This window comes from Sabethes cyaneus, chromosome 2 (genome assembly GCF_943734655.1).
Source record: "Sabethes cyaneus chromosome 2, idSabCyanKW18_F2, whole genome shotgun sequence".
NCBI lineage: Eukaryota > Metazoa > Arthropoda > Insecta > Diptera > Culicidae > Sabethes > Sabethes cyaneus.
In genome coordinates, this window is record NC_071354.1 from 190,727,054 (window position 1) to 190,744,018 (window position 16,965).

The following is a 16,965-nucleotide window of genomic DNA, read 5'->3' on the forward strand; positions in this document are numbered from 1 at the left end:
TGGTTGCTTTTTTTTGTATAAACGAATCACAATTTTCCATATTAAAAGAGATTCTGTGCTGCATTCTGCGCATCCATTTTTGTCAGTCAACAACAGTACGAAAAGTTATTGAAAACTAATCAAATTACCACTTTTTTCTTTCTTTTTTTTCTAGATTTTTCAACATCGCCAATCAAGATCATCAATAAGCCACTGTGGGTTTAACGATAGTGAAGAGGATAATCAGTAAAAGTAACTTAAAATAATTTTGTCGCATCACGTCACTTCCGAAGGAAGCAAGTGGGTACTTCTGCGAGAAAGAAGGAGCTACGTAAAGTGCAAAAATTCTCGCAAAAAGTACATTCCTGGCACAGTTTACAGCAAACCGGTATGCGCAGATGAAACGAGAATAAGTGCAAAACCAAGCGAACTGGCAAATATTAATTTTATAACCTTCGGTGATGCTGCAGAACACACTACACAGTGCAACGTGAGCCTCGTGCGGAACAGATAATAAAATCTCATAAAGCCGTGCACCATCTTCGGCGAAGGACCGATGCCAGTGCTGTGGGTGGGTGGTGCTAGGGAGCGGTGAGAAAAGGAATGAAAGTGCATAAATTTTCCGCCCGCCATCTCGGAAAGAATGACGCGCGAAGCAAACGCGAGTGCCACTTACAATTTGCTGTACCGCAGCGCCCCACCAAGGATCATCGCGGGGCCCCCATCGTCGCCGTTACTCCTCCCGACACTACCGGGCGTGCAATAATAAGCACCAAGAGATATCGTTGTTAGTGCATGCTACATAACATTTCACCGGAATAGTGAACTTGTGTTGTACAACGCTCAGTGAAGCTGTTGATGCATAGTCCTTTTCGCGTGAAACGAACGAAATGCCGGGGAAAAGTTTTTAATTATGCAACGCTTGGGTGTCATCGTTGGCATCGTCTTCGCGAAGGACAGACACACGAGCGCGAGCGGATACATGCTCTTCAGTTTGTGATGCAAATGCAAGCATTCCGATTCAATATCTCCTGTGTCTAATACACCAGTGCTATTCTAAAGCATTCGAAAGTAACAAAAAAGAAGTTTTCTTGACGGCAAGCAGTTTTTGTTTCTGAATTTTCTTTTGCACATTTTTCTGTCTCGATGGGCAACTTTCTCAAACTAATGAATATTAATCTTGTTAAAACACAAAATCACTAGAGTAAATCGTAACCGAAGTTAAGAACGACAGCTGTGTTTGAAGTCTCTGATTGTTTTTGCTGTGTCCATAGAAGTGAGATTAAACAGTCGTTTAATTTTTAACAAATAGATACTCCCACTGCAGATTAACAAAGTGATGGACAGTTCGTAATCACAGAGCAGCTTAACAACAGCAGCAAATAAAATTACTAGTGTAGAAGAAGATAAAAGTAAATCGAAAAGCTAATGAAATCACCTGTGTTTCATCTCGGTAGGTTAGCGTAAAAGTGCGGCAGCAGATGTGAAGTGACAGAATAATTGAAAATTTCTTTTCCACCGTCAATCAATCGTCAGAGTACAATAAGTCCTGCTCCGTCAGAGCAGCATAGACCGTGCAGGAGATTGTGAGTCCCAGCTTGGCACAAGCAGTGGCAACTTTTTTTTCGCCCAGCATATCATCTAGTAGATACTACCGGGACCGGGACGTCGAATGATGTCTATCTCTGCCCTCAGAGCGTTTTACCTGCAGATGCCGTGGAACTAAGCAAGCGGAAAACGTTCATCAAAGCGGGTGTGAGTGTTTTTTTTTGTACCGTGAGTGTTAGATTTTCTGGTATCTGTGGGCAGCTCCGTTTGCGTGTGTTTGTGTGTGCGTTCCGCTCTTCCACCGGGATAGTAAAATGTCATCCGTTTTAGCGCGTGATATCAGCTGAGTGGGTTATTAACGCGTCCCCAAGGTGATTTCGTATCCATAGATGAGCAGAACCATAATCACACCCCAGTGAAAATGTTGGAAAAACTGACGTTATACATTGGAATATACCTGATACTGTTGCACAGCAAAATGAAAGGTGAGTGAGAACGAAAGTTTATACCATCTGTTAAAAAAATATTTGCTATTATGGGCAAAGGTTACGGCTTACGGGGTTCGTTCTGATTGATTTTTTTTTATATCGTTCGTTCCCAACTGTTCCCAGTGTACCATTCATTGCAGATTTAACCAGTCTAATTAGCTTCCCGGGGAAGCCGTTCTCGTTCATGATTTTCCATAGCTTTTTACGGTCGATGGTATCATATGCAGCTTTGAAATCAACGAACAAATGAGGCGTGGGAGCTCTGTATTCACAACGTTTTTGAACCGATCTGCCGCGGCGTACATGTTTGCTCCTTCGTTGACCGTCCTGCTACGAAGCCGGTTTGATAAATTCCTACAACTGTTCCGGTTCACAATGGGTGTTGGTCGGCGGAAAATGATTTATGAAAGTACTCTGTAGGAAAAATTGAGAACGGTGGGAACAACGTAGAGCGTTTGTCCCATTTCCCTTTTGGAAATTACACTAAGTGTGTTTTTCGATTTGTGTTGTGGATTGCGTGTGCATATAGTCCGCTAGTTAAATAGTTAGAGTTGCAAAAATAAATCTTCAACGCAAACGGGCAGCTAATTTGTATTAATGCGAAAAACTTCTTAATGGCTCTGCCACTATGGTATTAGTTCAGGAGCCATATATTTTCATTCGACGGATATTGGAAACCAGAACTTTGCTGTTTTCAGCAAAACTGGTATGACAAATCTTCGTTTGCTGTCTGCATGCTTTATCTCGGCGTTGACTACTCGAGATATTTGTGCAGTAACAGATGACTTCGTTATAGTGTCCACTGCTCTGCATGTGACGTCTCCCAGTGACGAATTCAAAAATGTGATGAAATAGTATGTGACCATATTTTGTCACGAACACAATAAACTTAGACTAATGAGGTCAGGCATTCAATTTATTTTTAATAACGGTAGTTTCCACAATCGACGTAGGGGACAGTAGAAGAAAGTTATAAAACAAAGGTGTTTATATTATCCAAACAGAGTGGGACAAGACGAGAAGCAGGCTTGTGAAGTCTCCTTTATTTCCAGTCCGCAGTGGGCTCCAGGTTTACCGATATCAGCGATCCATAGTTCCTGGGAGTATAAATTGAGTTTGAATCCGTGTATAATTGGCTTCCATTATAGATTGGTTATACAAACCTAATAAGCGTTGTTTCAATAATCCTCGCTTCCCTAATTTTTCGTTTTTTCCCTTCACGTCTTGTCCCACTCCTGTGCGTGTCCAGGGGCGGACTGGCCCACCGGGCAACCGGGCAATTCCTTGGGCCCCATGATTCATGAAATCATTTATTACCATGTATTACTAGTTTCAATTCTGAGAATTTAAAAGTAGAATTAGTATTTCATCCGCAGTTATTTTACTACTCATAAATATTGAACTGTCGGCTTAAGCTCCATACTTAGTTTACTTCAGTGGCGACGGTCCGTTATCGATCCTGCGTCGAATGAATTATGGTCCTCCAGTACTCAATCCTGGGCTACCATTCTTCAAACCCCTCGAATACCAGCTGAACGTGCATCATCCTCGATAGTGCACATCTATCAGTTGCGATGTCTACTCCGAAGTCTACGGCCTCTTCTTGATTCTCTGCGCAAAATAATTTTGGCTACTCTTCCGGCAGGCATTCTAGCCACGTGACCAGCTCAGCGTTGGCTGCCACACTGTACTATCTTCATTATAACTGCATATTTGCATCCTTAATACAGCTCGTGGTTCAAGCGTCTGCGCTATACTCCATTTTGCATTTTGCAAAATTTTACTCTAAAACCCCAAGCACTCGTCGATCAGCTTCCTTTAGCGTCCATGATTCAAGTCCTTAAAGTGCCACCGAGAGGAATAGCTACAGGACTTCAGCTACAAAACGCAATACGCAGAAAGGCCAATTCGCAGCTGCAATTGTACCGTTCCGAATTATAATGGTCTATTGACCATTTTTATCAAAAATGAGATTTTTGCATAAATCGTATCTTTTTGCATAGATGTACTCTGCAAACAATAAAAAAATCAGAAAAGTAGGTTTCCAATCTACTTTTTTAATGTTGAATTTTTGGTTTGGAATAGAATGGTCATGACCATTCTGTTCCGCGTTATAGTGATCTATGCACATTGGTATGAATAAAATTTCAACAAAATCAACAATCCCAATGTTATGTATTCTAATGTTGAATCCCTTTATACCCTGCCCATTAAAACAGTTGGTTTAACGAAAATAATTGAATAGAATTTTTTATAGAGTTTTTTAGACAATTACGTGTGCTGTAAAATTTGCTGAATGGTCAATAGACCACTATAATTCGGAACGGCTCAATTAGTCGTTTTGTTTTGTGACTTACATCGTTGTCACATGTCACGAGCATACCAAAATATATGAATTCATCTACTACTTCATATCGTTCCCCATTCAGTTCCTCTTCGGCACCAACACCATTTGGATTTCCACGCCATGTACTTCGTTTTGGCGGTGTTAATGATAAATCCTAATTTCCCATTTAAATGATCTTCAGGGAAAAGGCTTTTTTCCCTGCTCTACTTTTTATTTCGGTGATATCGACGATATCCGCATCCGGTGATATCCGCAAAATCAAAAAGCACGTGAGGTCTCATCCGCTATTTTGACTCATAATTTTTACTCATCCAGCGTCACACGAATCAACGTAACTAGTTCTGTAGGAAAACCATGTACTGGCGTTAACTTTCACAGCTCATTTCGTTTGACTGAATCGTATGCCGTCTTGAAATCCATGAAAAGATGATGAGTCTGCAAGGTGTACTCCCGGAACTCGTCAGTTACTAGACGCAGGGTAAATATCTGATCCATCGTGAAGCGACCCTCATGAAAACCAGCTTAGTACTCGCCGACGAAGAACTCCGCTACCGGTCTCAGTCTACAATACAGGATGGGAGAGCACCTTATAGGCAGAATTGAGCAACGTAATGCCTCGATAGTGGCGAAATGAGGCCAATCAACCACTCCCCCGATGCTTTTAGAAGTTTAGCCAGGATACTATCCTTTACGGCAACCTTACCGTATTTCAGCTCACTGATTGCCCTCTTAACCTCCTCCTGTGTTGGTGGCTCCACAGTTTGGCCATCACTCACAATTCTTATCCTGTACCTGCTAAACTTCGTGTTTACTTCTCTATTCAAGGCCGTCTGGAAATACTCTTCCACCTGGCTGCTACCGTCGTTTTGTCAGTATGCAGGTTGCCAGCGCTATCATTGCACATCACAGGCATGGCAAAATTCTTGTACCTGACCGTTTTGTAGAAACTCCGTGTGTCGTTGCTGGTTAACCTCTCCTCTGAACTGGCGAGCACGTGCTCTTCGTACTGACGTTTTTAGACGGTGGGTTCTTTTTTCCGCAGCTCTACCACGACGAACCAAAAAGATTCGCGCAGAGCCTCTGGGATTCCTCGCATTGGAATCATGTGAAGAAATTCTGCAGACAATTTGCACAGAATAGCTTGCTTATAGAAGCAGGATTCTTATAGGAGAATCCAAGAGTTGAATCGAAGGGATAGCTATAACTCGGCACGGGAATCGCATGCACTATGAAATAAGAAGCCTGGTCTCTCGATTCTTTTCTCTGTTCTGACGTGTAGACGCAGTAAGCTACTGATATATATATTCAATTGTTCCTATCATTTGTAATCATTTATATCAGCTTATTTGATACTTGCAATTTTGCATGTCATTAACCCAATAACTTAAAATCTGCAGAAATATAAATTAGTGATTGATGAGGAAAACGCTGCATTGGTGGCAAAGATGCACAGTGCACTCATCAGAATGTGGAAAGTGCTGTTCCGGGTTCGCTGAAGGACGGTCCTCCAAAAAGTCCATGAATACAGAATGCAACGCACAATTATTTCATTGATTTCAAAGTTGCGTATGATACCATCGACCATAAAATCATGGCCCTTCTAACCTCGCAGTGGACTTTATCAACGTGATGGTCCCTCATGTGGGCTGTTCAATATGCCGTTACAGGTTGTTATGAACGGAGCAACACACAGGCACAAACTACAGCGAATCTAGTTAGTTCGTCTGCTGTGCCGATAAAATAGATATTGTCGTTAGAACAACATCTTTAGTGGTGGCTAAAAAAACTAAAACTCGAAGTAGCGAAGCAATCTTTGTTCGGTTGAAAAAAAAAATGCGTGCAAACTAAAGTACCGTGAACACGGGGTAAATGACTTCCTCCATAAATATTCAATATATGATAAATATATTTATTATTTTAAATGTGTCCACCTCATCATAACAACTTTTGCCACATACTGTTATGGGACCAAGTATGGGACTTGACAGCTCAAGATCGTATTGAAAAAGGTGGAAACTTCCGTAAAATCAGTCCCGGTAAATATATTTAGCACGCGGGTAAAAGTATGTAAATATGCATAAATATATTTAATATATTTAATAAATTTGAAGTGATTCACCCCGTGACCGTGAACCGCTAATATGACGCACACGCTAAAAGGTGGTAACTCGGTCCTAATGACGAGTGAGTTTGTTTTGTTTCGATCGTGCATCGAGCCGCTATGCCGCTCGTTCTACCCGTACTCGACACTCGACAGTGCCTGAGTCGAGTCGAGTAGCACGACATGACTTACAAAGTAGAGCCCATATTTATTCGATTTACTGTCCTTGTAACGCTGATGTCTTTTGAGTAGATGCTCGTATAAATGTAGCCTATGGAACTTTTTTGAGAAAACTTAACTTGAAATTTGTATGGGAATGTGAGTCAATGGCGTCGCACAGAGGAGTATGCAGAACAAAAACGTGGCCAAAATTATTTCAAAGGATTTTCAGTCAGTTACTGCCTCAAATAACCCGAAAAAGCTATTATTTATTATTTTTAAATGATAAAACTTGTAAATAACAATTTGCCTTCACCTAGCAGTGACATATATGCTTTTTGATTTACTCTTTCGGAATAGTATTTCCATTTATTGTTAATCAAATATGAGTATCAAGTAAAGCATGTTTATAAAGCATGTAAAAAAATGTAAACTGTAAGTCCATCTTTTACGATTTAGAAACCGCCATGAGTTCGAATCACTCCATTTTATCTGAGCTCGCGTTTGATGCATCCTTGTATCCTTCAAGTTCCATGTTTGGCTGACCTGGAACAAGTAGTTGAAGTGCTTGAATTGAAAAAGACGTTAGCACGACTGCGTAATTGAAGTTATATCATTAGTTTCACGGACGAATCTGACGCCGATTGGATGGCAAAACCTCGGCGATGAAGGCGCTGAATTCTACCATACAATTTTCTTCTGTCCATTTATGTTGCTTAACATCCGGAGGGGAACGAAGAAACTTATAAAAATGTTTCAATCACTGCCTGACGGGATTTTTTATTATATTGGTCTTGTTGAGAACCATCGCATACCCATTTGCGGAGCAGGTCCAAATTTTGTTTTGCATCATCCGGCAAGGACAAAATACTTTCATTTAGATGCAGATAAGCTAAGCGATCTAGTAGCGTCTGCTAGAAGTAGAATTTTGAGTAACAGATACTCAGCAAAATTCTACTTCTGCGAATAACAAGGAATATTATTCTTGTTTGCACTATATATAATATTGTACTGCTTTTTCGAAAGGTTAACTTCGACGAATATAGCTAAAGCCTTTTCTGGGGAATGCTTTTGAATAGTATTTGACTGTACCGCTGTCACCACGTTTTTTAATTCTATAACTTTTGAGGGATTTTCAGTGATGCCTTTAATGATGCTGGAAACCGCCGTATTTCTCAAAGATCTCTGACTCATATGTGTTGTATATCTTAAGATCTCAACTGGGAAATTTTCTCTCAGCTCCAGGGTTCTTCTTCGCTTGCTTCTTTCACTAGATTCTGAAAACTTCTTACTTGCACGATTTGATATCTCAGACCAAGCATATAACTTGATTATAAAACACAACCAATTTTGTTTGCCTCTTTGAACCGATCCTTATAGTTAGAAGAAACCACCCATCTGCGTTTGAGCTGTGTTTTAAAACCTCTCAACTGATGTTTCAGTGCTTGATAGTGATTCTGAGGGCATTTATGAGTTTCTTTAAGTCTATCTTCCGTAAACAAAACTTTTTTCAGGACAATGATCAGGACAGTGCTGTATAAACTGAAAGAGGTGGTTTCTGGAAAATTTCCAGTCAGTTCTCTCAGAATCTGAAAGAATGCATCGAAATTTCTTAACTAATGCATGACAAACACAAGTATTTGATAAAGTTGAAAAAACGCACCAAAAACCTTCAAAACTTCAAATCCAAAAATAAATTGAGAGCGTGAGGATGCGTGAAATTTTCTTTTGGAACGTTATTCTGGAACCCCAGATCTTTCTAATGATGGTAAAATTTTTGCTTAGAGTTGCTTACAACATAAACAAATATGCTTTTTTGTAAAAAAATGCCTTAAAAAAAGAACGCAAAAAGTTGCTGCTTCCACACCTTGCTTACGGGCTTCACCTAGATGTGTATAAAGAAACTTAAGCTGAAATTTACTCTATATACCTTTGTCTTGATTATCCATATTGAATTTTTATGAAGCAGTTTCCAAAAAATAACAAAAACACAGCAGAAACTCAACCTTGTTGGTCGGACCACTTGCAAAAAAAAATCACGTTGCGAATTATAGCAAGGTTTTGACAGCTGCACACCTTTGTAAACAATCGAAATGTTTTCAAAATGACCGACATATGATGCTATAAGTATCTAACAATACAACAATGATAAATAGAACATGGTTCATTGACCTTTTGATTTTTGAATTTTGGCCAGGTTTTTGGCTGATGTACTCCTACGTGCGTCGCATGGTACATAGTGTATATCCAGAACACTTGAGTAACAGAACAAAAAGAAACTAATATTGTTTGAAAAAGGATGATTTGATTTGACGCAACAAGCATTTCGTTAAATCCTATTTTGTCCACCTGGAAGTGTTATTAAACTTTTCTCTTGCCGATAATTCGTTAATTGCGGTACAAGTTATTCGTTTATGATACAGACGGAATTTTCTCTCTATTTAACTAAATGCGGTGGTATAATTGGGGCAAACTTTCATCGATGTTTGCAACACTTTTACTGCTAGATAACCGAATCTATTCTTCTTTACCTTTTCTTTGTTATTTATTTACTATAAGTCTTCGGCCAAGGCAGTACAGACGTATCTTATCTTAATTTTAAAATTTCATTCTTAAATCTAGTTTTACAAATGTTGAAATCAAACACGTGGTTCACTTTATTGAACAGCCGACAACACAAATGCAAAGGATTATTCTGGCCGTATTGAGTGCGATGAGCCGGGGTCCAGAGGAGAACTCGATTTCGGAGAATCCGACGGGGTACATTCAAGTTAATTTCTTCCAACAGGTTACTACAGTCAATTATTCCCATCAACAGGTCAAAGATTATTAGTCTCTGAGAAGTTCGTCTTCTTTCAGCAAGCGTGCATAGGTTGATAAGTCGGCAACAATTTTCGTAGGTAGGAAGACGCAAAGGGTCCTGCCATGGTAAATGACGCAAAGCAAATCGAATGAAAGAGCGTTGAATACTTTCAATTTTTTTGATATGTCCTGTTTGGTACGGTGCCCACACTGGTGCTGCGTATTCCAAGATACTGCGAACTAATGAACAGTACAACGTTTTTAGAGCATAGACGTCTATGAAATCCGAAGCATTCCGTCGTACGAAACCAAGTACAGCATAAGCTTTCGATGTCACTATACTGATATGCTCGTCAAATTTCAACTTGATATCAAGTGTAACACCCAGATCTTTGATAGAGCTGCAACGTTTCATTTCATTTCCGTTCATTTGATATGTGAAATGCTGAGGGTTACGGAGGCGGGAGAAAGTGATTACGCTGCAGTTTGATACATTTACCTCCATGCCGTTTGTAACGCACCAGTACAAAAGGTTATTCACATCTCGCTGAAGAGTATCGCGCTCAAGAGAACTAGTGATGGTACGAAAAATTTTGAGATCGTCGGCGTAAAGTAATTTTTCGGATTCAAGGCTATCACAAATATCATTAACGAAAAGTACGAAAATTAGTGGCCCTAGAATGCTGCCTTGAGGTACTCCAGAAGGTATATCAAAATAGTACGATTCAATTCCGTTAAGATTTACAAAGGCAGTACGACCTGTCAAATATGATAGTAGCCAATTTGTTATTCAGTCAGGTAGGCCGATGCGCTTCATCTTCTCGATTGCTAGCAGGTGCGGAACCTTGTCAAAAGCCTTGGAAAAATCTATATATATATTGCATCTATTTGTAGGCGTTTTTCCATGCGTTTTGAAATATTCGTTACGAAACTCATAAGATTTGAGACAGTCGATCTGTTTCTAACGAAACCATGTTGATATTCAGTAATTACATTACGAACAGCTGAGTATAACCAATGGTGCACGATTTTCTCGAAAACTTTTGATATGCTGTTCAGAATCGAGATTCCTCTATAGTTTTCAATGTTATTCCTGCTGCCAGACTTATAAATTGGTGTAATTGAAGCATGCTTCCAAATGCTAGGGAAAACTCCGCTGGTGAGAGAGCTGTTAAAAATCATTGTAAGCGGCTTCGCCAAAGTCGTAGCAGACTGCTTCAGAAATAATGGAGGCAATCCATCGGGACCCGGTCCTTTAGAGGAATCTACCGCGGCAAGAGCGCTCGCCACTTCACCGGTCGATAATGTTATAAAAGGTAAAAACAGGGTCAGCATTTGTACGTTGCTGATCGCTTCACGTTGAGATGTCGGAGGGTCGTTGCAGTACACGGTTTTGAAGAAATCAGCAAATAAGTTCACAGAATCTTCTACTTTGGATGATTTTCTATCATGATAAAAAAGGTTTGATGGAATTCCTTTTGAATGCTTGAGACTTTGGGCGAACTTCCAGAATGAAGAAGGGTCTTCTTTTACTTTTGATTCAATCCTATTTATATACTCCCTGAAACAAGCATTCCGATTTGCCGATACTGTTGCTCGAGATGACGAAGAGATTGTTTGTTTTGGTCTGATCTATGCTTGAAAAACCGTTTGCGTGCTTTCCTTAGTCGATTGCGAGAATGGTTTAATCCCGAATTCCACCACGGTTGATGATTGTTGGACATTTTGCGTAGTTTTTTGACAGGAACGTGCTCGTTAATCAGAAGATTAATTGTATTATAAAAGCGAAGGACTGCTTCGTCAATGTTCGAGAAGATTGTGCCAGTTAATATTTGCTATGGCATCGTTAATAACATTGTAGTCGAAACGAGAGAAATCATATTGCCACATGTTAGGAGATTTTTCACTATCGGTATTCCGAACGTCGAGTATTAAAATAAATGGAACATGGTGTACGTCAATTTTCAAAATAGGTGATGGCGGCTCGATGATTTCACAGCAATTCACGTTGTTTACAAAAGCTAAGTCAAGCAATCTGCCATTTTGGTTGGGTAAATTGAAGATCTGCATAAGTCCGTTTTCCAGTAGTGATTTTGTTAGTATAGCTACCTGTTCTGAAGATACGTTTGTCGGTAGATAGCTTTTTATATCAGAGTCAAAATTCCAGGTAAGACTCGGCAGGTTGAAATCACCAAGCAAGATTACAGAGTCAGCGATTTTGGAGATGTCAGTAAGCCTTCTAACGCAAGCGCAATGTTCATCGTAGATAGATGGGTCGGAGTCCGGCTTGATATAAACGCAGCAAATATAAATAGACTGTATCGGTAGTTCTAGGCAAACTGCGACTTGTTCCAATCGGTTACCACCAGGGAGGGATACGAGGCTGCTTTTGAAATTTTTCTTAACTGCAATTAGAACGCCACCTCCACGAGACGAGTTACTAGTCGAGCTGTTTCGATCGCATCTGTAGAAATTGTATTCTGAAGACCGCTCGGAGGACGATACGTCGCTACGGAGCCATGTTTCAGTGAAGGCTATGACGTCATAGTCCGGCGATGAGAGAGCGAGAAAAAGAGCATTCGTCTTTGTTCGTAGTCCTCGCACGTTTTGATAGTAAATAGTGATAGTTATGTAAATATCATACTGTATAAAACGGCAATTGAAAACTATCCTAATTTACAAATATACTCGAGCAAATCTGGTTTGATGAGCAGCGAAATTGTCAAGCAATGGATGAACGAAGTGCTTTTGGAGTTTTCCGCTTGAATAAGACGCTGGATGTCCTTACTAATGCTGAAGTTTTTGGAGTGTCTTAGTTGAATAGGAACCCTGGAAATTAAATAAAAAGAAAACTTATCCAATTTAATTCTACTATGTATATTTTATTCTTGACAGATACGTATTTCGCCTACGACTTGCAGGCTTCCTCAGTGTCTGCTTTCGAACACGTAGAATTAAATTGGATAAGTTTTCTTTTTATTTAAGTTCCAGTTTTACTAATGTTGTTGTTCGCGATCACCAGCGATCTTAAATACACGAACTTATCTACTATTCCTAATTTATTGCTGTGAAAGGCTACCATCTGTAGAAGGCGCGCGTTTGTATCCTATTAGCCTCCCTCTTTCATGTATTTGGTCTTCGTGGCATTTATTTTAAGCCCAACGTAGCATAGATTGCCTCTCTAGTTGGTCTCGATCAACCGTATCGTATGCCGCTTTGAAGTCAATAAAAATGTAATGCATGCGCACGATGTACTTTCAACAAAGCAGACAGGGGGTAGAGAGCGATTAGATAGACTTGTCATTTTCGTTACTGAAACGGAAACAGCGCAAGATCGTAGAGGAGCTCGTGTCTTTGACAATCTCCTGGTGCTTTTTTCCACTGACGTTTCACCACATGGGGCGAGCTGGGAACGATTGGTTCAGTCGGTCAAGCGTACCTTGACGATTGCCACATCGTTCATCAGAGGAGGAGTTAAAGAATGTGTTGGTTGAGGTTAAGGACACCCTTAATGCTATGCCGCTTACTCATTTGACGTGCCCATAGAGGACGCCCCCATTCTTACCAGAAATCACTTTTTCAATTTCTGGATGGTAACGGGCTGGATGATAACTCAATCATTTTATATCGTGGCTGGTATTTATCTCAGCAAATGGCAAATCATTATTGGAAGAGATGTGTGTATTCTAACTTATCGGAAATCACCTCGCGGCTCTAAAAGGCATGAGAAAGTGCCGCTAATCAGTAGAAAAGCTATAGTGCCAATCGCGGATCCTGATCTACTGAGGAAATATTGGCCTATTCCCCTATCCTACTATGCAGGAATTTAAAATGATCGGTCGAGCTTTGCAACGAATAAACGACGTTATGAATTCAGAAATGCCAAAACACCCACATTGTTAACATTGTTTTACAAGTAACACAACCAATTCAACAATCCTGCAGGTCATTGACAGTTAGACTAGAATTACTAACCGCTCTGTAAATTACTACTGATCGGATAGAAATGTATGTGTAATATTCGTTCGTTGAAAGCTTATGTGCCGTTGAAACTGAATCATTTTCCAAGTCTAATGAATGACCAAGATACTAGTAATTTGTTAGCCATAGCAATTTATTGCCAATAGAAGTCCTATTGCTGACACTTCAGTTTCATGGTGATGAAGCGGTTCTTCAGGGTTGTGAAACGGAAAACAGAGAGCGCCGAATAAGATACCCGCCGAAAATATCATCCTACGTCATACTAGAGAGCTTAGTCAATCATCGCACAATGCTTGGTACAATTCTACGACTGTACCAGTTTCTCACATGATTGTGCTGCTAAAAAAGTAACACTCCACCTGTAATAAAAAAAAAAGATTTTTAAGAGTGGTACGTCTTTAAATTTACGCTCTAACAATGCCAATACAAGCGTAATCAAATTTAAATTTAAGGATCACGCAAATAATGATAGACCGCAGGACCAGTGAACTAAATCTACTTTGATACTGTTAGGAATAAACATAATACGAATAACCCGGATATCTAATTAAAGTTCTGCTTCGCCTGACGTTACCGAATCTGTACATCATATTGAATAATTAAGGAACCTACACAACACTCCAATTGCATCCAGGGAAACCATCTGATGGTTGTTTGATGATGGTATCCTAACTTTACAACTCTTAGGCCAAGATTGAAATCTACAGATACTATATAAACCATTCCCTTGTTAGCTTAAACTTGGTACACAGGGAAACTGCAGCGTCCTTTCATTCTCATTCATTGCTTTAGAGCAAAACATCTTCATCATTTCGGGCTGGCTGGCAGAAATGTTTGCAATGACGACCGACGACGACGATGGCTGGCTGTCTGAACTTGAGATAAACAAAATCGCATCCAGATCCGAGAAACAAGACTAGATATATTTGCATGCAAATTTCCTTTTCCAATTTGTTTTAAATTCTTTTACGCTTCGAACGGTGGTTTTCTGTGTCGGTAGAGTAATCCCCATTCTCCCCCAATGTTGTCGTTATCATCTCATGCAGCTCCGGGGGAATGTATAACCGAAAACAGATAACCCGAGCTGTTCCTACCATCGTCCTATTCGGTAAAGGGGTCAACTTTCAACAGAACTTCTCAATTATTTTGTTGAAAGGGTGGCGGTAGTGAAAGCAGTGGCTTTGAGAGGCTTGCCGGAATGCAAGTCCACGGTTCCGGTAGGGCGGGGCGGTGTTTTGCAAGGGAGAAATTGTGGAAGCAAAAGTCGTGAAGTTGCGGAAAGTGATGACATCAGCGTTCGGCATTTGAGCACATGGCAAATAATGGATAGATTTGCTAGCAGTAGAGAATTTCATTCTTCAGTTTGGGGATCCGTTATGTTAGATTTTCAACATAAAAATCCTAAACGGAAACCGTACTGGTGAAATAAATTACTTGAATTGACCTATTTTACTGAAAGACGCCCGACCATTTTATTGTACGAAGTTGGGAAGGTTTTTCTTTCGTTTCCCATTTTATCACAATTTAATTCAATTTATCTCGATGACCTACAAAATATATCACAGCGAACTGTCATTTTTTTCAGCTCGGCTTCGAATCCTCAAATTCTAGAAATGAACTTTGCCAACTGTAAAAAAAAATTATTATTTTCAGCAAGGCTCGCCATTTCCGTAAAAAACTCACTCCTGCTCTCTGGTCGTAATTTATACCCTACGCTTTTATTGGCACACTTGTCACAGAGGGGTAATAAACTGTGTTTGGTGTGTGAAGCCGAACCAGTATTCCGGATAAGCCCGGTTATATGTACTTACTTCGGTTTTGGGAAAAGATTTTTCCTTTGCTTCATATATGATTTTTCGGTAATGCAATAAAAATGCTATAAAATATTGAATGAAAGTTTTCCGCAGTAAAATCGAAACTTTTGTTGCGCTTCGTAAGACTTCGACAGACGGCACTAAACCCGAAGGCCACTGAAGTAATCAACGAATTTCTGCGATTAAAAGTTGATCGTGACGAAAATATTTCCAAATTTCGTCGCCGGTGGCAGCAATTCGCACACCGCCGGCGCTGTCTGCCAACATTTCCGCTAATCAATTATCGCGCATTCCCGAATGGAGACCAAAATCGCCTTACTTTATCAATTTACTTCGACATTTATGTGAAAATTTGTTCCCAATAGCAGCTGGACAAGTTTTGCATGAGAGCGCACCCCGAAGAAGAAGATCGACAATTTCGCGCTAGATTTTCCTGTCGGAGTTTTCGCCGCTGTTATCGTTTTCGGAGAAGTTGAAAGTAACAATTTTTTTGTCCGCTGTATTCCACGGAAAACTTTTTTTATTACCATTTCCTGTGCATCGGTTCTTTGTCGTGGAAGCAATATAGACGACGAAGAATAGACGAAAGACAATCGCTGCCGGCAGACTACGGAGTCTTAGCGTAAACAACTTCCTGCGTCGAAGCTGCGGGAGTTCGGGAAATGGCTTTTTCACTTGATCCCGCCGTCTTGTCGCACATCCGCTTCTGGGTTTGATGTTTTCAATTTAAGGTTTTTTATTGAATTTTTTTCTTGTTTCTACCGTTAATATTTGACAATTTTGGTGAGAATGGGGACTTTCAAATATAACGGTTTCTGTGGGGTGCTGAATATTGTTTTCTGTCTGACTTTTACCGTTAGCAACGCACTTCTTCTTAACAATTCATGAAGATGCGTTTGTTAAGTTTATATTTATAGTAATGTTTCAGCAAAAGAACTTCTCATGAGTATTTTTTATACTGTGGTGAATCGACATTCTCTAGCAATAGGAAGTGATAGGAAAATGAGGAAAAAAGCTAGAACATTATCCAAACAGAGTAGCACTCCCAGCATTACAAGTAATTACCACAATTTTTACCGACTGATTAGCACTCCCTAATTAGACGTTTCATCGAATTTAATTCAAAAATTATCGATGAAAAACTGCGATACTCACTCCAGTCTCAGCAGCAGGGCCGTAAACTAAGATCCAAACTGAGCGCTCAACAAATCTGTGGAACTCTGGTAGCACCGGCCATGTCCAGCGGCCAGCAAAAGTGTTAATTAAGCCTAAGTGGAAAAATTAATTACAAACTTCCGAGCTGCCGAGCTGCCATCTGAAATTGCTTTCCAAAGGCCTGTTTTCGAGCCGGGGAAAAGTATAGACTTCACTGGTTACGGTTACGCTCTGCGCGCTACTGACATTAATTGAAAACTGTTTGATGGCGTCCTTCTAATTAAATTATTTGCAAATGTATCGGAGTCGAATGGAGTGTTTTTTTTTTGTTTAATTTTATTTTTCTGCGGAGTCACGCGCCGTGGTACTTTATCAAGTTACTTTAGATGAAATTGTATAATTAAGTGACCTAATTTTATCTGTCAGCAGTGGTTTTGGAAGTCTATCACCTGTCATCATTTGTAACTAGAAACATGATGCCTGCTGAACAGGTGAATCCTTTACACATAGAAATCAAATATAGTTCATGATTTTCGTTAAGAGAGTCTTCGGAAAATGATTAAAATGAATATTTGATGTTTTCCTATATGT

The 16,965-nt window shown here is 39.9% G+C and overlaps 1 protein-coding gene across 1 annotated transcript in view; it reads left to right on the forward strand.

Moving 5' to 3' along the window:
- Positions 1-1,948: 1,948 nt before the first annotated feature.
- LOC128733832 (zwei Ig domain protein zig-8) overlaps positions 1,949-16,965 on the forward strand; it is a 127,998-nt gene continuing 112,981 nt past the window's right edge. The window contains exon 1 of the mRNA XM_053827649.1: positions 1,949-2,012. Within this exon, the coding sequence (XP_053683624.1) occupies positions 1,949-2,012 (64 nt within the window). The remainder of the gene's footprint in view (positions 2,013-16,965) is intronic.